Source organism: Bos taurus, chromosome X (assembly GCF_002263795.3).
Source record: "Bos taurus isolate L1 Dominette 01449 registration number 42190680 breed Hereford chromosome X, ARS-UCD2.0, whole genome shotgun sequence".
Classification (NCBI taxonomy): Eukaryota; Metazoa; Chordata; class Mammalia; order Artiodactyla; family Bovidae; genus Bos; species Bos taurus.
The window spans coordinates 19,598,285-19,621,821 of NC_037357.1; the positions used below are offsets into that span (position 1 = coordinate 19,598,285).

The 23,537-nt window shown below is 43.4% G+C and overlaps 2 protein-coding genes across 2 annotated transcripts in view; one reads left to right on the plus strand and one right to left on the minus strand.

Moving 5' to 3' along the window:
- LOC112445176 (uncharacterized) overlaps positions 1 to 16,740 on the minus strand; it is a 29,446-nt gene extending 12,706 nt beyond the window's left edge. Inside the window, exon 1 of the mRNA XM_024988770.2 lies at positions 16,735 to 16,740. Within this exon, the coding sequence (XP_024844538.2) occupies positions 16,735 to 16,740 (6 nt within the window). The remainder of the gene's footprint in view (positions 1 to 16,734) is intronic.
- Positions 16,741 to 17,780: 1,040 nt separating this feature from the next.
- LOC112445029 (sodium/hydrogen exchanger 6-like) overlaps positions 17,781 to 23,537 on the plus strand; it is a 50,813-nt gene continuing 45,056 nt past the window's right edge. The window contains 2 exon segments of the mRNA XM_059883660.1: positions 17,781 to 17,825; positions 17,827 to 18,115. Of these exon segments, the coding sequence (XP_059739643.1) occupies positions 17,781 to 17,825; positions 17,827 to 18,115 (334 nt within the window).

The window sequence follows — 23,537 nt, forward strand, 5'->3', positions numbered from 1 at the left end:
TGGATCATTGAAAAAGCAAGAGAGTTCCAGAAAAACATCTACTTCTGCTTTATTGACTATGCCAAAGCCTTTGACTGTGTGGATCACAATAAACTGTGGAAAATTCTGAAAGAGATGGGAATACCAGACCACCTGACCTGCCTCTTGAGAAACCTATATGCGAGTCAGGAAGCAACAGTTAGAACTGGACATGGAACAACAGACTGGTTCCAAAAGGAAAAGGAGTACGTCAAGGCTGTATATTGTCACCCTGCTTATTTAACTTTTATGCAGAGCACATCATGAGAAATGCTGGGCTGGAAGAAGCACAAGCTGGAATCAAGATAGCTGGGAGAAATATCAATAACCTCAGATATGCAGATGACACCACCCTTATGGCAGAAAGTGAAGAGGAACTAAAAAAGCCTCTTGATGAAAGTGAAAGAGAAGAGTGAAAAAATTGGCTTAAAGCTCAACATTCAGGAAACGAAGATCATGGTATCTGGTCCCATCACTTCATGGGAAATAGATGGGGAAACAGTGGAAACAGTGGCAGACTTTATTTTTTGGGCCTCCAAAATCACTGCAGATGGTGACTGCAGCCATGGAATTAAAAGACACTTACTCCTTGGAAGGAAAGTTATGACCAACCTAGATAGCATATTCAAAAGCAGAGACATTACTTTGCCAATAAAGGTCCATCTAGTCAAGGCTATGGTTTTTCCAGTGGTCATGTATGGATGTGAGAGTTGGACTGTGAAGAAGGCTGAGCACTGAAGAATTGATGCTTTTGAACTGTGGTGTTGGAGAAGACTCTTGAGAGTCCCTTGGACTGCAAGGAGATCCAACCAGTCTATTCTAAAGGAGATCAGCCCTGGGTGTTCTTTGGAAGGACTGATGCTAAAGCTGAAACTCCAGTACTTTGGCCACCTCATGCGAAGTGTTGACTCATTGGAAAAGACTCTGATGCTGGGAGGGATTGGGGGCAGGAGGAAAAGGGGATGACAGAGGATGAGGTGGTTGGACGGCATCACCAACTCGATGGACGTGATGGAGTTCAGCTCAGTTCAGTCGCTCAGTCGTGTCCGACTCTTTGCGACCCCATGAATCGCAGCATTCCAGGCCTCCTCTTTTCCAATGAGTCAACTCTTCGCATGAGGTGGCCAAAGTACTGGAGTTTCAGCTTCAGCATCATTCCCTCCAAAGTAATCCCAGGGCTGATCTGCTTCAGAATGGACTGGTTGGATCTCCTTGCCGTCCAAGGGACTCTCAAGAGTCTTCTCCAACACCACAGTTCAAAAGCATCAATTCTTCAGCGCTCAGCTTTCTTCACAGTCCAACTCTCACATCCATACATGACCACTGGAAAAACCATAGCCTTGACTAGACGGACCTTTGTTGGCAAAGTAATGTCTCTGCTTTTGAATATGCTATCTAGGTTGGTCATAACTTTCCTTCTAAGGAGTAAGCATCTTTTAATTTCATGGCTGCAGTCACCATCTGCAGTGATTTTGGAGCCCCAAAAAACAAAGTCTGACACTGTTTCCATTGTTTCCCCATCTATTTCCCATGAAGTGATGGAACCAGATGCCGTGATTTTCGTTTTCTGAATGTTGAGCTTTAAGCCAACGTTTTCACTCTCCTCTTTGACTTTCATCAAGAGGCTTTTTAGTTCCTCTTCACTTTCTGCCATAAGGGTGGTGTCATCTGCATATCTGAGGTTATCGATATTTCTCCCAGCTATCTTGATTCCAGCTTGTGCTTCTTCCAGCCCAGCTTTTACCTTACATTTCTATTAACTCCTCTAATAATGTACAGACAAGCAGATTCAGCAGTACAGATCAAAAACAATCCTTATGGACATCATTGGTATCTGAATATGCCCAGCCAAATATAAATATCAAAATTAATGGTAAAAGATTTTCTGGTCTCCTCGACACTGGATCTAATATTAATATTACTATTATTTCCAAACATTTATGGCCCAAATCCTGGCCTATACAAAAAATCTCTTGCCAAATTGCAGGAATTTGTCAAACCAAAGTACAAAAAATTTATCAAAATGTTCAAATCTACCCATATGAAGGACCAAAAGGCCAGCCTGCAACATTAAGATATTGTGTGATAGATGCACCCCTTAATCTAATAGGAAGGGACTTACTTATGCAATGACAAACTCAGATATACATTCCATATTTTTGCTAAGGGCCACTGCTCATTTAACAAACAAAGCAATTATTAAAATAACTTGGAAGAATGCCGAGCCTATTTGGACAGAACAATGGGCCCTTACGAAAGAAAAATTACAGACTATTAAAGAACTTACAGACACACAATTAGAATTAAAACATATTGAGGAATCTTGCTCTCCTTGGAACTCTCCTATTTTTGTTATAAAAAAGAAATCTAACAAATGGTATCTCTTAACAAGCCTTAGAAAAGCTAATGCTTCTATGAAACCTATGGGTACATTATAACCAGGGATCCCATCACCTACTACTATTCCTCAAAATTGACACATTATTATTACTGATTTACAAGACTGATTTTTTAATATACCTTTACACCCTTTAGACCAGGAGAGATTCACTTTCTCTCTCCATTATCCTAATCATATCGGGCCTCATAAAAGATTTCATGGACTATATTACCTCAAGGTACGCTTAACAGTCCCACTATTTGTCAAAATTTTATAGCCAAGACTTTATATCCAGTGTGACAGCAATTCCCTCATGCATATATCATTAATAATATACTATAACTACAAAAAGGAGAAATGATATTTTTGACACTGACTGGCCATGATATTCTTTAGACTCCAGAGAAAACTGATTAAAATAAAATCTTTTTTGAAATTGCAAAACCGGTTCTTCTTACACGTGCAGTTAGGAAAAGGTTAACTTGTTAAAATACTGTTTTGGAGCTCCAATTCTACCTGGGAAACAAAAACAAGCCTACGAAAAAAAACTAAAGTTAACTCTTATCGTGTCCTTGGGATACACAGCCCACTCTATCTGAGACTCCAGCTATAAGCAAATTGGTGAAACTTAAAATCTATATCTATCTATATATATATATATATATATATATATATCAAAAAGATATTTAAATTATATATATAAACTTAAAATCTATATCTATCTATATATATATGTATATATATATATATATCAAAAAGATATTTAAATTTAAACAGAAAACTATGTCTGTCTATCTAAAATTATCTATATCTCAATGTATGTCTTTGTTTTTGGATAATATGAAGTTAATGAGCTCTATTTAAATTCAAGTTCACATGAACTGAAAAATATTCAATATTAAATATAATGTTTATTTAAATATATATATAATTTAAATATAATTATTTGCTAATCTAATTAAGACATGTCTTAAATCATCAACATTGTATGATACTTTTATTATGCCTAGATTTAAGGTAAAACTAAATTTGTCAACAAAAAACTAACTCTTTATATATATATAAATATATAAATAAGGTGAAAAATTTTAAATAAACTGTATTAAAAATAATTATGTTTTAAAAATGTCTATCTAAAATAATCTCTTAGGATTGGGGTAACTTAAATTCCTAGAATTCAACTAAACTAAATGATAAAAGTTTATTAAATAGCTAGGTCATTTCCAAATTAAGTAAGATTTTAAAACATTAATTACTGAACACTAACTTCCTCTTACAAAAAGTTTTTCTTACAGAAAAACTAAAGAGATTTTAAACTATTAATAAATATAAATATTTATATAAAAATAAATATATATTATAATATATAATATAATAAATATATTCAATCTATAAAATGCTAATATACAAGACACTTCATAGTTGCTAAAGAAAAGTAAGATATATGCTTTTCATAAAAAGATATAAGAAATGACAAATAAAATGATAAATACAAAAATATAAAAAAGGTTTATGACAAATGAAAGAGAATTTTATGGCAAGTGGATGTAACTCATTGTCCTGAACTTTCTTGCTCTTCCTTCTTACATGTCTCGATCGATACAAATTCTTCTTTTATATGGGCCACACCTCTCCGAGGTGAAACTACATGACATGTCATAACCCACCTGTTAGCTTACTTTGCAATAATGAGAACACCTAATTCTATAAAAACAGACAATGGCCCTGCCTATATTTCTAAACAATTCAAACAGTTTTTACATTCATTCTCTATTAAACAGATTACATACATTCCTTATAATCCACAAACACAAGACATAATTAAACAAACACATTACACACTGAAACTACAAATAAAAATTAAATAAGGGGGAATATACAAGAACACTTTTATCTTCCTTATCCAGAACAGACTTTACTAGATTCCAACGCAATATATTCTTTAAGCCTATAACTATTGTTAATATAGCTTTATTTCTGTTTCCAGTCTGTAAGATTCTTAAAACCAAATAACATCAGCTTCAGTGCCTATTTCACAATACAAAACCAAAAAAACATAAAAAAGACACCATTTGCCAAATAAGTTATTTGTTCCTAAGAATATCAAAAGTGAAAAATATTCACCTTCTTTTCAGGTAGGTCTTGACAGTATAATCATCTTCCTTGACACACTGAACAGAGAGATTCAACAGCTGCCAGGCTGCGTTTCTTTTCTGGGACAAGGTCAGGTATTTGGATGTGAACAGCGTTTCATTTGTCAAGTTATTCTGCATCAGCTTTTCAGTAATTTCACTTAGGAAAAAATGTTTGAGTGTTTGCTCCTAATCCTTTGCTCCATCAGAGCTTGGGTCCCCATATCTTTCTTTCTCTCTCTCTCTCTCCCTCCCTCCGGCTCTCTCTTTCACTTTCTTATTGTCTACTCCAGACCACCAGGTTCCGGTCCATTAGAGGACCCCAACAGTTGATTATATTTTCTGAGCCTGCATAAGTGGCCATTTGTAGAAGATATCCTATGCGTCCCAGTAGCACACCCAACTCTGGTCACCAGAGCTGTGTGCTGTAGGGGTGCCCCCTATGTGGGCTGCATGGGTCCTTCTGTTGTGGTGGGCTGACTACTGTGGGTGGTGTGGTAGGCATGGCTGTCACCCAGTCCGATTGGTTGCCAGGCTCTGCCTTGTGCAGAGGCTGCAGGCTACTAGTGGGTGGGATCAGGTCATGAGGCTGCTGGCTTAAGAGCCCCAGTGGGTTCCAGGGCTACTTCTAGCCTACTGGTGAACAGAACCAGGTTCTGGGCTGGGTGGTTGGAGGGCCAAGGTTTCCAGATTTACTGTTATCCTGCTGATGGGTGGGGCTGATTCCTAACAAGGCTGGCTGAGGGTTCTGAGGTGTCCCAAAGGTGGCCCTGATCCACTGATGAGTTGGGCCAAATCTCAGGGCGACTGGCTGAGCCATCCAAGACATCTCAAAGCTTGTGCTGGCTTGCTGGTGGGAAGAGCTGGAGCCCATGGGGTCCAAGAACTAGTGCCAGCTTACTGGTGGGCAGAGCCAATTCCTGGGGTCTCTGGCTATAGGGCCTTGGAGGTCCCAAAGCTGGTGTCAGCCTACTGGTGGGTGGGGAAGGATCCCAGGACCACTGGCTAAGGGGCCCAGGGTGTCCCAGAGCTGGTGTTGGCCTGCTGGTGGACGGGGATGGGATCCAGGTGGTCCTGAGGCTGTGACAGCCTACTGGTCGGACCAGGGTACACCAGGTCCCTGGTGGGACCAGGGCCCAGGGGATCCCAGAGTTGGTGCCCACTCACTGGTGGGTGAAGGTGTTCCCAGGGCCAGTGCTGGTCCACTGATGGATGGAGCCAGGTCTCAGGATCTCTAGCTGCAGGGCCCTGGAAATCCCAGAGATGGTGCTAGTACACTGCTGTGCAAGGACAGGTCCTGGGCCCTGTGGTGAACAAGGCCAGGTCCCGGGGCAGCTGTGGGCTCAGGAGGTCTTAAGGTAGCAGGTCTGCTGGTGAGTGGGACTGTATCTCCTCTCAGCTACATGCTTGGCCTAAGGTCTCCCAGTACTGGTACCGACAGGCTGGTGAGCAGGGCTGGGGGCAGGTCCCTGCGCTAATAAGCTAGATCAGTTCAATTAGGTCGCTCAGTCCTATTCCACTCTTTGACCCCATGAATTGCAGAACAGGCCTCCCTCTCCATCACCAACTCCCTGAGTTCACTCAGACTCACGTCCATCGAGTCAGTGATGCCATCCACCCATCTCATCCTCTGTCATCCCCTTCTCCTCCTGCCCCCAATCCCTCCCAGCATCAGAGTCTTTTCCAATGAGTCAACTCTTCGCATGAGGTGGCCAAAGTACTGGAGTTTCAGCTTTAGCATCAGTGCTTCCAAAGAACACCCAGGACTGATCTCCTTTAGAATGGACTGGTTGGATCTCCTTGCCGTCCAAGGGACTCTCAAGAGTCTTCTCCAACACCACAGTTCAAAAGCATCAATTCTTCGGCGCTCAGCTTTCTTCACAGTCCAACTCTCACATCCATACATGACCACTGGAAAAACCATAGCCTTGACTAGACGGACCTTTATTGGCAAAGTAATGTCTCTGCTTTTGAATATGTTATCTAGGTTGGTCATAACTTTCCTTCCAAGGAGTAAGCGTCTTTTAATTTCATGGCTGCAGTCACCATCTGCAGTGATTTTGGAGCCCCCCAAAATAAAGTCTGCCACTGTTTCCACTGTTTCCCCATCTATTTCCCATGAAGTGATGGGACCAGATGCCATGATCTTCGTTTTCTGAATGTTGAACTTTAAGCCAACTTTTTCACTCTCCTCTTTCACTTTCATCAAGAGGCTTTTAGTTCCCCTTCACTTTCTGCCATAAGGGTGGTGTCATCTGCATATCTGAGGTTATTGATATTTCTCCCAGCAATCTTGATTCCAGCTTGTGCTTCTTCCAGCCCAGCGTTTCTCATGATGTACTCTGCATAGAAGTTAAATAAGCAGGGTGACAGTATACAGCCTTGACGTACTCCTTTTCCTATTTGGAACCAGTCTGTTGTTCCATGTCCAGTTCTAACTGTTGCTTCCTGACCTGCATACAGATTTCTCAAGAGGCAGGTCAGGTGGTCTGGTATTCCCATCTCTTTCAGAATTTTCCACAGTTTATTGTGATCCACACAGTCAGAGGCTTTGGCATAGTCAATAAAACAGAAGTAGATGTTTTTCTGGAACTCTCTTGCTTTTTCCATGATCCAGCGGATGTTGGCGATTTGATCTCTGGTTCCTCTGCCTTTTCTACAACCAGCTTGAACATCTGGAAGTTCACGGTTCATGTATTGCTGAAGCCTGGCTTGGAGAATTTTGAGCATGACTTTGCTAGCGTGTGAGATGAGTGCAATTGTGTGGTAGTTTGAGCATTCTTTGGCATTGCCTTTCTTTGGGATTGGAATGAAAACTGACCTTTCCCAGTCCTGTGGCCACTGCTGAGTTTTCCACATTTGCTGGCATATTGAGTGCAGCAGTTTCACAGCATCATCTTTCAGGATTTGAAATAGCTCAACTGGAATTCCATCACCTCCACTAGCTTTGCTCGTAGTGATGCTTCCTAAGGCCCACTTGACTTTCATTCCAGGATGTCTGGCTCTAGGTGAGTGATCACACCATCGTGGTTATTTGGGTTGTGAAGATCTTTTTTGTACAGTTCTTCTGTGTATTCTTGCCACCTCTTCTTAACATCTTCTGCTTCTGTTAGGTCCATACCATTTCTGTCCTTTATCAAGCCCATCTTTGCATGAAATCTGATATCTCTAATTTTCTTGAAGAGATCTCTAGTCTTTCCCATTCTGTTGTTTTCCTCTATTTCTTTGCATTAATTGCTGAGGAAGGCTTTCTTATCTCTCCTTGCTATTCTTTGGAATAAGCTAGATGGAGGGCTCCAAAAGGCACTTGATAGCACCACTGTTCACGTGGTAGAACAAGCTGCCCAAAATGGCTGCTGCCAGGGTCTGTGTCCCTCGGGTGATCTCCAGTTACCTCTTCCTTCTGTGGGAAGCGCTCCAAGATCAGCAGGTGGATCTGACCCGGACTTCTTGCACATTACTGCTTCTGCCCTGGGTGCCAGAGTATGTGAGATTTTTCATGCACCCTTTCAGAGCGGATCTCTATTTCCCACAGCCTTCTTGCTCTCCCAAAAGTAAGCCTACTAGCCTTCAAAGACAAACATTCTGAGAGCTTATCTTCCAGGTGCAGAACCCCCAGGCTGGGGAGCCTGATGTGGGGCTCAGACTCATTGCTTCTTCCTTTGCAGTTGTAATTATCCTTGTTTGTGGGTTGCCCACCCAGTGGTATGGTCTTGACTATACTGCATCTCTGCTCCTCCTACCTGTCTCGTTGGGGCTCCTTCTTTATATCTTTAGTTGTAGAAGATCTTTTCTATTAGCCTTCTGGTCTTTCTCATCAATAGTTGCCACACAAATAGTTGTGATTTCGGTGTGCTTATGGAAGAGGTGAGTTTAGGGCCACACCCCCAGAAACAGGTTGGGTTTAAATACTGGCAGATTGGACAAGTTACTTAACTTCACTGTGCCTCTGTTTCCTCATCTGTAAAGTGGGAATAATAATAGTACTTACCTGATAAGATTGTTGTCAGGATTGAGCAAGATGATACTTACAAATTGTTTATAAAATAATCTCACACACAGGAAGCACTCAGTAAATTTTAGCCATTGTGATTGTTGTTGATGCTGCTATTGACTCTTCTTAGCTGTTTTTCCAGACTGAAGAGGTTCTTTATCCTTTTAGTCTTTTGTAAAACATCAGTTGCTGCACCCCTTTGATTATTTTAATTGCTCTTCTCTGGGCTTTTTCCAGATCCACTAATATTTCTCGTGGGGTTTCATTACTACATCTGTACCAAGTATCCTAGGTTACTTGGCTGAGGGTAATATGAGTATTCATTTCACATAGCCTTGACACTGAAAATGACACCAAAAATCTTATTTGCTTTTTTAGCACATTGGGCTGGTTTGTTTAGGAAATAAACTGAAAACTCCAGCATAATTATGTTGAGTCCTAATCAATATGTGTGACCTATTCTTTCTTCTGCTCTTTGAATATAGCATTCTCGATACTACTGGCCCAGGACTGGCTTTCTTCCTTACCTTCTTTGAAGAACACATGACTCCCATAGCTTCAACATTGTGCATATAGCTCCCAGATCTACCACTGGTCCTAACTTCACTCCTGAATTCTAGACCCAAGTTTCTAACTGCCCATTTTGATAACTTCACTTGGAAATCCCACCAGTCTCTTAAATCAGGAGTCCTCAACCTCCGAGATCTAATGCCTGATGGTGTGAGGTGGAGTTGATGTAATAGTAGTAAAAACAAAGTGGACAGTAAATGTAATGCTCTTGATTCATCCTGAAACAACCATTGCCATGCCCCACCCCCAAGTTTGTGGAAAAATTGTCTTCTATGAAACCAGTTCTTGGTGCCAAAAAGGTTGGAGACTGCTGCCTTAAATCCAACCTGTCCAGAGCTGAGCTCTACCTTCTGACTCCCATTTTAATGCTATTAGCTGTCCTGTGCTTTCCAGTCATCCAGGTTCAAAACCCCGGTGTCATCTTCCCATCCTTCTTTAAGCACTCCGCATCCACCCACCCCATCGGTTGCTAAAGCAGGGTAATCATACCTCGGCACTGGATTTCTCTTTCAGCTTTCCATTTCCATTCCTACTGCATCCTATAAATGAAGGCCTCACTACTTTTCAGCAAGACTACCTTTCCAACCTTTTCACTGGTCTCCCCTGTTGCCCATTTTGTTTATTCCCCTATCTGCTGCCAAATTAATATTGGTGAGGTTTTGAGCAGGGGAGTGGATGAGTTAAACTTTTATGTGGTGTTAAGACCTTCCACAATACGGCCTCAACTTAGCTTTTCAGCCTTTCCATCAACATGTGAATTAATTAAATCAGTGTTTATTATGCATCTCCAAAGAACCAAGGACTGCCACAAACACTAGACTAAACTTATGTATACTTTTCAATCAGTAAGTCCTTCCTGAGCATTTACTATGTACCCAATACCGTAAAGTCCTCTTTCAGTTTGTCCTTGAACTGAATCTAGGTACTTACGGGAACTGAATGTCATCTGCAAACATGGAGATTTCCTTGGTACTCAAGGAAATAGAACAGACATACACTGATGCTCACATATGTTGTAATTGAGTACCTATTTTGGTTAGGTGTTGGGCTAGTGGCTGTCAGTAAAGAAATAAGTAATACTTGCTTTCTGCCCTCAAGATACTCATGACATGGTATGAGAAACATGTAAATCAAACATAATATTTCAGGAGGGCTAAGAGAGAGATTTGCAGGAGGCAAGGGGTGGTACTCTGAAAGACCATATAGTTCAGTTCAGTTCAGTTCAGTCGATCAGTCATGTGCAACTCTCTTCGCGACCCCATGAATCGCAGCACGCCAGGCCTCCCTGTCCATCACCAACTCCCGGAGTTCACTCAGACTCACATTCATTGAGTCAGTGATGCCATCCAGCCATCTCATCCTCTGTCATCCCCTTCTCCTCCTGCCCCCAATCCCTCCCAGCATCAGAGTCTTTTCCAATGAGTCAACTCGTCACATGAGGTGGTCAAAGTACTGGAGTTTCAGCTTCAGCATCATTCCCTCCAAAGAAATCCCAGGACTGATCTCCTTCAGAATGGACTGGTTGGATCTCCTTCCAGTCCAAGGGACTCTCAAGAGTCTTCTCCAACACCACAGTTCAAAAGCATCAATTCTTCGGCGCTCAGCTTTCTTCACAGTCCAACTCTCACATCCATACATGACCACTGGAAAAACCATAGCCTTGACTAGACAGACGGACCTTTGTTGGCAAAGTAATGTCTCTGCTTTTGAATATGCTATCTAGGTTGGTCATAACTTTCCTTCCAAGGAGTAAGCGTCTTTTAATTTCATGGCTGCAGTCACCATCTGCAGTGATTTTGGAGCCCAAAAAAGTAAAGTCTGCCACTGTTTCCACTGTTTCCCCATCTATTTCCCATGAAGTGATGGGAGCAGATGCCATGATCTTCGTTTTCTGAATGTTGAACTTAAGCCAACTTTTTCACTCTCCACTTTCACTTTCATCAAGAGGCTTTTTAGTTCCTCTCCACTTTCTGCCATAAGGGTGGTGTCATCTTGTATATCTGAGGTTATTGATATTTCTCCCAGCAATCTTGATTCCAGCTTGTGTTTCTTCCAGTCCAGCGTTTCTCATGATGTACTCTGCATGTAAGTTAAACAAGCAGGGTGATAATATAACAGCCTTGATGTACTCCTTTTCCTATTTGGAACCAGTCTGTTGCTCCCATGTCCAGTTCTAACTGTTGCTTCCTGACCTGCATACAGATTTCTTCAAGAGGCAGGTCAGGTGGTCTGGTATTCCATCTCTTTCAGAATTTTCCACAGTTACTGTGATCCACACAGTCAGAGGCTTTGGCATAGTCAATAAAGCAGAAATAGATGTTTTTCTGGAACTCTCTTGCTTTTTCCATGATCCAGCGGATGTTGGCAATTTGATCTCTGGTTCCTCTGCCTTTTCTAAAACCAGCTTGAACATCAGGAAGTTCACGGTTCATGTATTGCTGAAGCCTGGCTAGGAGAATTTTGAGCATTACTTTAGGAGCCCCTAACTCAGCCTGAGGGCATCGTCGAAAGCTTGATGGCCTTTTTTTTTTTTTTTTTAACTGGAGGATAATTACAATGTTGTGTTGATTTCTGCCTTAGAGTCAGCCATGAGTTTACATAGGTTCCCTCCCTCATGAACTGCCCTCCACCTTCTCCCTCCATTCCACCCCTATAGGTTGTCACAGAGCACTGGGTTGAGCTCCCCATGCTATACAGCAACTTCCCACTGGCTATCTATTTTACACACAGTAGTGTATATGTTTCAATGCTACTCTCTCAATTCCGCCCCACTCTCTCCTTGGGCTTCCCTGTGGCTCAGACTGTAAAGAATCTGCCTGCAATGCAGAAGCTCTGGTTTTGATCCCTGGGTCAGGAAGATCCCCTGAAGGAGGAAATGGCAACCCACTCCAGTATTCTTGCCTGGGGAATCCCATGATGAGAGGAGCCTGGTGGGCTACAATACATGGGGTTACAAAGAGTCAGACGTGACTGAGCAACCAACACTAACTCCTTTCACCATTGTAGCCACAAATCTGTTCCCTATGTCTGCATCTCTAATTCCTGCCCTACAAATAGGTTCATCAGTACTATTTTTCTAGATTCCGTGTGCTGCTGCTGCTAAGTCACTTCAGTCATGTCCGACTCTGTGCGACCCCATAGACAGCAGCCCACCAGGCTCCCCCGTCCCTGGGATTCTCCAGGCAAGAACACTGGAGTGGGTTGCCATTTCCTTCTCCAATGCATGAAAGTGAAAAGGGAAAGTGAAGTTGGCTCAGTTGTGTCCGACCCTCAGCGACCCCATGGACTGCAGCCTTCCAGGCTCCTCCATCCATGGGATTTTCCAGGCAAGGGTACTGGAGTGGGGTGCCATTGCCTTCTCCGTAGATTCCGTATATATTGTTAAAATACAATATTTGTTTTTTCCCTTTCTGGCTTGCTTCACTCTGTATGATAGAGTCTATGTTCATCTACCTAACTAGAACTGACTCAAATTTGTTCCTTTTTATGGATGAGTAATATTCCATAGTATATATGTACTGTCAACTACAAATTGGCACTTGCCATGGGTGCTTGGCCATCTACCTCTACCAAGGCTTTCCTGGTGGCTCAGACGGTAATAGTGTCTGCCTGCAGTGTGGGAGACCCGGATTCAATTCCTGGGTTGGGGAAGATCGCCTGGAGAAGGAAATGGCAATCCACTCCAGTACTCTTGCCTGGAAAATCCCACGGACGGAGGAACCTGATAGGCTACAGTCCATGGGGTTGCAAAGAGTCAGACACGACTGAGCGACTTCTCTTTCACTTTCTATCAAGGATTAAATCATGTGCTGCTGCAGCTGCTGACCTTCAATACCCCCAAAGGAATTCAGGGTGGAGAGCAGAAATGAGGTACTCTGTGCTCTGGGAAAACTGGCAGGACAGGTCCTCAGATAGATATTCTCAGGAGGTAATTTTATGAGCCCAATTCTTGTATCTCCTCATATCTAGAAAAGCACTAAAATCCTTCACGGTGACCATTGTTTCTCATGACTAGTAGAAACTTCATGAGACCAGCAGAATTTTTTTACAAAAAATATGTGCTTGATTGCATGTAGTCTCCCTTTACCAAAATCACATATATACTGTCTGTCCCCACTACCTCTTTGGAGCAGTTTCTCAGCGCTATCTGAGGTGCTGTCTCCTGGACTGCAGTCCTCATATTGCCCCAAACAAACCTTAACTCACAACCCTCACATTGTACATATTTTTTTAGTCGGCAGTACCATGTTTGGTGACCTTTAAACTGAGTTTTGTCAGATGAGAAGTTAGTTCGGTGAGGAATGGGTTGAAGGACTCTTCAATCAGAGGGAGAACGTGGCGAGGCACATGAGAGCACATGAAGCTTTCAGGAAACTAACAAGTTCAGAAAGTCTGAAGCACAGTGTATTTGTGGGAGAAAGGCAGGATATATGGTGAAGAAGCTGTCTGGAGTCAGGATGTATGGACCTTTGTGTGCCAAGCTAAGGAGCCAGAACTGAAAGCCATGGGGTCAGTGGAGGGTTTGGAGCAGGGCTGTGGTATATATAGGGCTTCCCAGGAGGCACTATTGGTAAAGAACCCACCTGCCAATGCAGGAGACATAAGAGACACAGGTTTGGTCCCTGGGTTGGGAAGATCCCCTGGAGGAAGGCATGGCAACTGATTGCAGTATTCTTGCCTGGAGAATCCCATGGACAGAGGAGCCTGGCGGGCTATGGTCCAGTGTTCCAAAGAGTGGACATGACTGAAACAACACAGCACGCAGACACATGGTATATGTAATCAGACTTGTGCTTCAGAAAGATCCCTCTGATAAAAGTATAATGATTGGCAGTGGCCAAGGCAAAAGTCAGCAAAATTTCCTGTAAAGGACCAAATGGTAAATACTGGAGGCTTTGCAGACTATATACTGTCTGTTTTTCAACCACCCATTTGGGACTGCCTTGTAGTCCCAAAGCTGTCACAGACAGGGGCTTCCCAGGTGGCACTAGGGGTAAAGAACCCGCCTGCCAATGCAGGAGACTTAAAAGACACCGGTTCAATCCCTGGGTCGGGAAGATCCCCTGGAGGAGGCCATAGCAGCCCACTCCAGTATATTTGCCTAGAGAATCCCATGGACAGAAGAGCCTGGCGGGCTACTGTCCATAGGGTCACAAAGAGCCAGACATGACTGAAGTGACTTAGCACACACCCACAATGGTACCTGACCCCTAGAACAGAAATAATACCAAAGCTGGTATTATGTCTGCAAAGCTGCTGCAGACAATCAGTAGACTAATGTGTTTGGCCGTGTCCAGTAAACTTTTACTGGTGGACACTGAAGTATGAATTGCACTGGATTTCACGTGTCAGAAAACAGTCTTCTTTTGATTTTTTCAGCCACTAAAAAATGTCAAAAGCATGCTTCACAGCAGGTCATAGCAAAACAGGGGCAGGCCAGTTTGGCTGGCTGATAGTGGATGGGAGTGTAGAGGACTCTTGAGAAACTCGATCTGAATGGGAGGAGAGAAACGTGCTAGTAGTAGAGGCGGGTGTGGATGGGGGGTGGGGGAAGCTGTTTCCTAGAAGAGAAACCTGAAAGTGTGTGTGTGTGTTTAATTTTTGGCTGCATCCCTTGGCATGTGGGACCTTAGTTTTCCACCAGGGATCGAACCTTGCACCCCCTGAGTTAGAAGGCAGAGTCTTAACCACTGAACTCCAAAACCACTGAAAAGTCCCTGAAAGTGGTTTTGGAGAACAGAAAGGGTGGTGAAGACTGAGCCACTGAAGATGGTGGAGGAAGATGATTCTTGGAGTAGTAGACCCTGAAAGAGGCAGGAAGCGGGTGGTGGAATGCTGGGTGGGACTGAGGCATGCTTCATAAGGGAGGAGGGAACACCACTTGCACTGGGGCTGGAGAGGAGGAGGAAGGCATGGGCACTGATGGCATACTGAAAGAGACTGACTGCAGGGTGAGGACGGTGAAGACTATTTTTGAGGATCTTGATTTTCCTAATAAAAATGGAGGCAGGGCTCGAATTCCAGGTGACTGACCTGTTTGAGCTTCGAAGGCGGGGCTAAGGGAGCCTAGACTTGGGGGTGGTGAGGGGAGGGAGGGGAGAGGAAGCTGTGAACCAGATACCCAAGTCCTTGCTGAATGTGTGAGAGTGATCAGGAAATCGTTTGAGGACCAGGGAAGGAGAGGGTGTTAGCATTCAGGGCAGGGTGGGGCAGTTAGGAGCTTGGAAATGCAAACCAATGGGTAGTGAGTGGGAGTGCCAGCTCCTCTTCAGGCAACCTGATACAGGGCGTGATGTGTGTGTGTGTGTGTGTGTGTGTGTGTGTGTGTGTGCAGGACTGTGGAGTGGTGAGGGTGTGGTGTGTGTGTAGAAGTGTGGAGTGGTGAGGAAATAAGCAGGCTCCACTTGAAACAGCTGCAGAGCATGTGATGTGCTGGGCGAGGCTCAGGGACTGGGGAAAAGGGGAGATGTAGCAGGCATCATGCAGCAACTGAGAGCGTGGGTACTTTGTTCCTAATAGAGGGCATTCCAGAAGGCACATGCAAGGATTGGCAGGGGGAGCAGCAGTGAGAGGAAAAATGGAGGGCGAGAGTCACACCAGGCAGTGTTGAGTTGAGAGAGAATATACTCTGAGGGGAAGCCAAGGGCTCCCCCTGCTAGGGGTGGCCTGCCTGAAAGAGTTATTGCCCTCTCAAGACTCCTTCTGGAACCCTGCTATAAGACGTTGCTAGGGAGAGGGGTAGGGAAGGACACTAGTTGCTGGGGCCATGTAATCAGAGGTAGAGTCTGGAGCTTGGAGAATTTTGCTGACTGTAGTCAGGAGAGCAGACTGTGACTGTTTTTTTCCCTTAAGTTCCAAACACTAGGAGAATAAAAAATGGTTTTGCGCTGGGGCAAAACAGCCTTGGATTGGGTGGGTTAGGCCTGAAGAAGCTGAGATGCTCATGTGCTAGTCTTCTGGGGTGACAGAGATAGGTCTGAGGGAGGGATGGCAGTGGAGACCTGGAATGATTCTCACTTAGGTTTTTGTTCTCTACACAGCCCAGCCTTGTGTGTACAGGGCAGTGTGGTTAGGCTGGAGGCAGGGTATAGGGACAGGCAGCCATGAAATGGGAAGACAGGGGCAGACCCAGGTACTAAGAGGAGAGAATGGGGTTCATAGTCACTGGCACAGTTCTGACCCAACGGGGCCAGAACTCCAAGATAAGCACCATTCCAGAACTTTTATTTTTAAGCTTACCATCTTAATGAACTGGTTAATGGAGTGAAATCCACATCAGGGCAGCTGGGATTGCCTGGATGTTGTTGTGTTAGCAAAGAGGTTATATGGCCATGAGATGAAACGTTTGAGAGTCATGACTTCTAGGCAGTATGATAGGATTGGATGGATAGCTAGTATCAACAGTATGAAAAAAATAGAAAGAACATGTGTTGGTAGGGGTGAAATGAGCTCATTCAAAACATTTCTAGGGGATTCCCTGGTGATCCAAGTGGCTAAGACTCCACACTCCAATGTAGGGGGCCTGGGTTCAATCCCTGGTCAGGAACTAGATCCCACATGCCACAACTAAGACCCAGCACATCTAAATAAATAAATAATTTTTAAAAGCATTCTTAATTTGCAATTGGTAAGAGTCTCACCAGCATTACGTTCACGATCCAACAGGTAGAGGCCTGAGGAGTGCAGGTCAGGTCTTGGAACTGGAGTTCATTCCTGCAGAATTAGAAATGAACATCTAGAGAAAGTCTAGAGAGAACAAAAAGCCACAAAGACTAATGAGTGATCTGAGAGGAAGGGAGAAAATAGAAATCCACTGTTCTCAGAGTGGTGAGAACTGTGAAAATCTTGGGTACATGGTTGAAAGGCTGAGAACAGGGAAAATACTCTTGAAGAAGAGAGATGAGATACGGTTTAAAGGTGGCTTCTGAGCTGGGGAAATCTCCTTTAAGATGGCAGAGGAAAGGACAAGAGGAAAAGAGAAACACATCACATCACAAAGATTTCTTCCTGGGGAGAGAGGAGACTAGAGCACAGGGAATTTAAGCACAACCGACTGAATCTTTGCGAGATTGAGGAGTTATCTGTAAGAGATGACTACAATCGGGTGTTTACGTGTAAAGAAAACCGAGCATAAGACACACGCAGAATCCTGCCTTTGAGTCAATATTTATGAACTATTACAGTGCTGATTTTTTCCCCCTTTGAGGACACAACAAGGAGAATCAATTTAAATTAAAGATGGAGATTTAGGCCCTTCCCAAGAGGACAACTTCTTATCCTGTTAAAGACACTGGGGGGACAATGTTGAGATGGGTTATGAAAGATCCATTCCTCTGAGACCTTTTAAGAATAGGATCAAAACTAGACTGAGCGCAATCTGCCACTGCTTTTGATTACGCTGAACCCAGGTTTCTCTTCCAGAAGGCGGTGGACTAGATTAGACGGCCTTTCATTCCCTGGCAGCGGAGCCTGGGGGAAGCTGATGTGGCGGGGGACAGAAGGCCAAAGTCATAGGGCCCAGCGAGCTGGGAGTGGCGCGTCCGCTTTAAAGAGCGGCGGCGGCGGCGGCGGCGGCGGCGCGCGCTCCGACGGCTTCCCTGGGGCCCGCCCTTTCCCGTGAGCCCTCGGGGAGTGGTCCGACCGCGGGCGGCTGCGGGTGAGGAGCGGGGCGGGCGTGGGGGGAGTCATGGCTCGACGCGGCTGGCTGCGGGCGCCCCTCCGCCGCGGCGTTCGACGGCGGCGGCCCCCGGGCCCGCCGGCTTACGCGGCCGCTCTGGTTACTTCTCGCAGTGGGCGTCTTTGGCTGGGCCATGGGGCTTCGGACGGCGCTGGCGGAGAAGCCGAGAGCCATGGACGAGGAAATCGTGTCAGAGAAGCAAGCTGAGGAGAGCCACCGGCAGGACAGCGCCAACCTTGCTCATCTTCATTCCTGCTGCTCACGCTCTACCATTCTCACGATCTGGCTCTTCAAGCACCGCCGGGCCCGCTTCCTGCACGAAACCGGCCTGGCTATGATTTATGGCAAGTGTCTCAACCCCGTGTCTGCCCCGGCGCTCCCCCTTTCTCTGTCCGCCGGCTGCCTCACCTCCTCTCTTGGCTCTCTCGGCCTACGTACCGCTCCCCTTCCCATTGCTTCCATTTTCCGCCTCGCCTTTCTCCCGGATTCTCCGTTTCTCTCCGTCGCCCCCTTTTTTTTTTCCTGCTTCACTCCTCGTTTCTCTGCCTCACCCCATTTTTCCTCCTAAGCTTCGTCCCCCGTTTTCTCGGCCTCGCTCCCCCCTTTCCTCTGCCGGTCCACACCATTTTCCCTCCGACCCCACCTCCCTTTTCTTCCGCACCCCTCCTCTCCGCCTCTGCCTACCGAGCTCGGGACCCAGGACTGAGGATGGAAGGGAGTGGGTGCGGTGTCTCGGATTGGGTTGAGGACTGGGGGAGGGGAAGCCAGCCCAGCTATCCATTTCTCTGGGATGTCAGTTCGTTTAAGGTCCATTGAAGCTGCAGCAGTATCTCTGCTGCTCAGCATCTGGCGTTCCCTTGGAGCCAGAGTCCACCTTTCCCCATTCACCCAGCTCTTGCTATGCCCTGTCTTTTGGAGGCTGAGAAAAACCTGAACGGGAAGAAGCGAAGGCGGCTTAGGGCAATTTTGATGACACCTTGATGTATTGTACTAGGCTTGTGATATCTGATATGAATACATATGGTTGACTCTTCTAATTCAGGCCGTGCCGAGGTAAGGACAAGAGATAAAGATCTTCCGGCAGCGTGTTGTACTGTAGGATGGTCAGAACAGTTCCGCCAAACAGTAATTAGGAGCACCACGCATATGCAGTGCGATGGGTGACTTGCTTGATGGCATAAGGTTGTTGACAGATTGTGAGTAAATGGCTTCAGTTCTTGTGTCTTAGTGTGCTTTCTTTTTGAGATTTCTTATTATCTTTATTTTTTGATCATAAGGGGAGAAGGGCAAATCAAACCACAGACTCAGAGGCATTTTGGCCTCTGCTGGGACTCATGAGAGGAAAAGATGCATATTGCTGTCTTAATCTAGGATGACCAGGAGGGATATATGGCTGAAGAGAAGAGGGCAGATAAACAGTTCCTTTCTGTGCAGTTCATGAGTGAAGATTATCTGCATTTGAAACAGGCTTAAACTGATGAGGCTTGTTGAGCTTTGTGTCTCAGACTTGCAGATAGGTGGGAGAAGCCTTGGCATAAAAAGACGTTTCTCCACGCACCCCCCCACCCGCCATCCCTTTCCAGTAAATACAGACTTCTGGAATGTTGCAGCTCAAGGGTAGCATAGCAAGGAAAGGTAGCTGTGTGTATCAGGAAAATGCAGGAAACTCAGACTTATTTTTCATTTGTAAGGTAAATAAAATTCTAAGCCTGTGTGCAAAATATCTCTGCTTCCTGAGATTCTTAGATTTTAGACATATTGGGTGGTGGTTTTCATATTTCATGTTTTTGTATTCTATTTGCAGCACTCCTTAAGCTGAGTTAGTCAGATAAACTGTATATCTCTGTTTAATTTCTCTGTATAACAGTGTGTGATTTATTTACTATCCTCAACAAACATTTTGCTACTCAGCTTACTATGTTATGCACAGAAAATACAAAGAAATATATGATCCCTACCTTAAAAGAACTTATCTTTCTTGGGTAGACAAGTCATATAAAGAAAATAAAGGATCTTAAATTCCATTAAATGCCAAATGAGTATTATGGTGTTAAAATAAGGAACCGATCACTGTAACCTCTTTCCTATAGAGTATGATAAAGTGGTTCAAGATGGTTAGATCACAGGTCTGCAAATTGTTTCTGAAAGGGGCCACAGAGTAAATATTGTCAGCTTTGTGGATCACATCAATCTCTGTGTTGTGAAAATGTTTGTTTTGTTTTGTTTTTTCTTTTTTGTAAACCTTTAAAAATTTAAAAGCCATTCTTAGCTCTTGTACCATACAAAAACAGACCACCACCGTGATTTCTAGCCCATGTTTTAGAGTCAGACCTGGGTTCCTATTTCGCCTGTGCCAAATAGCTCTGTGATCTGGGCAAGTTCACCTTTCTTCCACTGTCATCTATAAAGTGGGAAACAATGATAGTAGCATTATTGTGAGGAAGAAATGTTTTTTAGCTCAGTAATCTGACCCCTAAGTAAATGCTCATTAAATGAGAGTTCAATTGCATTATTATTGCTGTTATAAACTGCATTTTTTCTCAGGTTAAGCTCAGAGATGATTCTTTTAAGTGTGGACTCAGTCTTGTAAGTTAAGAGGCAGACATTAAGTATTTTTTTACAAAAGTCAAATAGAGAACTTAGAATTGCCCTGAACAACATTTGTTCTTTTGGTAGTTGATATCATAACCTCCTCTAATTCTTGGGCTAAAGAGGAGAAAAGTGGGATTACTGATTTCCTTCCCCTGATGTTTCTAAGTTAATAAAAGGTGATGGAGTACCTTAGTGTTGGTGTTGTGTGAAGAAAAACAAGGGTGTCTCTTGTGGAATATAAAGTAAAAGAGATTTTACCTGGGTGTCAAATCGGGTTGATTTTGCCATGACTTGCATTCTTTAGCCTGTCCCATTTTCTCAGTATGGGTGATCGGGGGCTGTGGATGAACAGCTCCTGACCAACTCCCAAATCCAGTTTGAGAATAGGTGAGGCTCAAAGTACTTTCAGTGCCATGAAAATTAGGACATTTTCTAGTCATAATTACCATCTGCCATTTACCTTTTCTTACAACTTGTACCATTATAGCTATTATGTTAATATAGTACTTTAAGACCTTTAGTTTTTAGCTTTACTTCCAGATGAAAAGACTTCTTACTCTGGGAATGTCCAGATCACCAAGATTCAGTCCACTGATGATTTAGCTACCTAAATCCTGGAAAAATGCTACTTAAAATAAGCCTCTCCTTTATCTTTTTGAGAAGCAAGGGTAAAAAAAGAAAATGAGATTAAATTGCCAACGTGGTCACTTTCTAGATTATAATATAGCCTAGTTACAAACACAATGCTGAAGCACCCAAGTGTTCTGTTCCCTGGGCTAGTTTGCTTAAGAAGCTTCAAAGTGAGTTACCGTTAGTAAGTCTGAAAACTGCAGTGTGCTTTTAGATGGTATAAAAAGCAAAAAGCAAGGAAGCAGTACTTATTATGCCTGAAACTACAGCATCCAGAGTCCCAAGTTTAACTAATGTGATTCATCAATAAATATTTATTGTCTTTGATGTATGAGACATAATGGGAAAATACAGATGAGTCATCCTCCCTGCCCACAAAGCACTTACAATCTAGTGACTGAATAGGAAGTGTTTACTGAGCATTATAACGTTAGACACTGCTAGATGGTCTCCAGATATCTCATTTAAACCTCATAATGACCCTGTAAGATGGGTACTATTATCTTTCCCATTTTACAGATGAGGAAATTGGGGCACAGGGAGGTTCAGTGACCTGCCTGAAGTCACATAACTTGTAAGGATGAAGTTCAATCAGTCAGCCTCAGAGCCCCATTCTCTTAGCCTCTTAAAACATATTACCTCATGTCGAAGAGATAAAGCTTATTTATGAAAACGAACTATGTTAGTATTATCATCACTACGTATGAGGAAACTGAGGTTCAATGAGAGATTATCTACGGTAGAATCACAGACTAGAACTTGATGGAGCCAGAATTGATACTTCTATCTGCCCTCCAAACTTGTGCTTTTTCTCCTTCACTATGTTATATTAAATTTCATAAGATCAGATATGAAGGGAGTTAATACTTAAAGTTACAGGGGTTTTAAAGTGAGTTGTGAGGGAAACCTGTGAGAGAATGGAGACATAACCACCAGAGAACAAGTTAGTGACATGAAAGCCAGGAAGTGATAAGAAAATTATAAAGACTTTGGAAATAGAAAATGCAGATTTTAATTCTGGTTTTGTCAATGCCAAATAATGTTGAGAAAGTCATTTATCCCCATTTTATAGATGAGAAAATAGTGACAGATTCGTAATAGTTGGATTAACTTTTAAGACAGAATCTAACAGCATTCTTCAAGAAGCAGATAAATATTATATATGTATACACACACATATACAAATATGCATATATTTTTAACCTGTAGAAATCTTTATCAATTTTGGCCATACTTAAGTTTCTTCCATATTTTTGACTATCAGAGGCTTCTAGTATGATAAGCTGGAAGGATGTGCTGAAATCCATTAAAAAACCAGTTTCCACTATGGGACTCATACAGTGGTTGGGCCTTGGGTCCAGAGGGCCTGAGTCCTCAGTCCTTGGGAGGATCTCCAGCACAAGAGGGTCAGGAATGTGTAGGAAGGGAGGGACTTGTCTCTTGTGAAAGATATCTCTTTGTGGTTGTACACTTTGTTGCCTGACAGTGGTAATTTTAAATGTCATGATATCAATATTTTTTGTGCCTCTGTGTAGGAAGCGAGAATTTTCTGCCTTATCCCCTTAACAAAGCACTCCTTTTGTGTACTTTCTCTTTACTGAGAACTGCCTTAACTCCATGATTAGGATTTGACCTTTCACAGAGCCCAAGTTAACTTGATCTGTCAACCTTATTCACAGAAATTCTAATTTTTCAGCTGTCTGATGCTGTAATAAGAAGATCTGATTTTTTTGCAACCTAAGTAATTATTCTCCTTGCTGGTGTTTTAACTGCCAGGGTATAAGATTTGTCCAAGTGCTGAGCCCTCCTCAGGACACACAGTGACATTTCAGCATTGGATTGGGGTGCAGTAGAACCTGTGGGTACTCTTCCTTATATAGTTAGGCTTGGGGATAAGGAAAGAATTTATGCTGATATTATTGCTGCTTGTAATAGCTTAACTGTGATTTTTGTACATCAATGTAAGGGGACAACTTAGTACTACTTAGCCTCTTAATTAGGAGGTCTTATGGGATAGTAGAAAAAAGAGATATTTCCATATCATATAGACAGGATGACTGTGGAGTGATAACCTTTTCTCTCCCAGATTATGTTTATCAAACACAGTATCCAGCCATCACTTTTTAATTTTGTTTTTTGGAGGTGAAATATTTTCAAAGTGTATCTTTTCCTGGTAGCTTAGTGGTAAAGAATCTGCCTTCCAGTGCAGGAGACATGGGTTTGATCCCTGGGTTGGAAGATCCCCTGGAGAAGGAAATGGCAACCCACTCCAGTATTCTTGCCTGGGAAATCCCATGGACAGAGGAGCCTGGTGGGCTACAGTCTATGGGATCACAAAACAATTGGACACGACTTAGTGACTAAACAGCAAGATCAAATCTTTCAATTATTATTTATTAAATTTTAAATAAATTTATACCCCTTTACCCATTTCTCCCATCCCTTTCCACCTGCCTCTGGCAACCACCAGAGCTTGTATCTATTGAGCTTGTTTTTTGTTTTATTCTTTTTAAGATTCCACATAAAAGAGAATACAGTATTTGT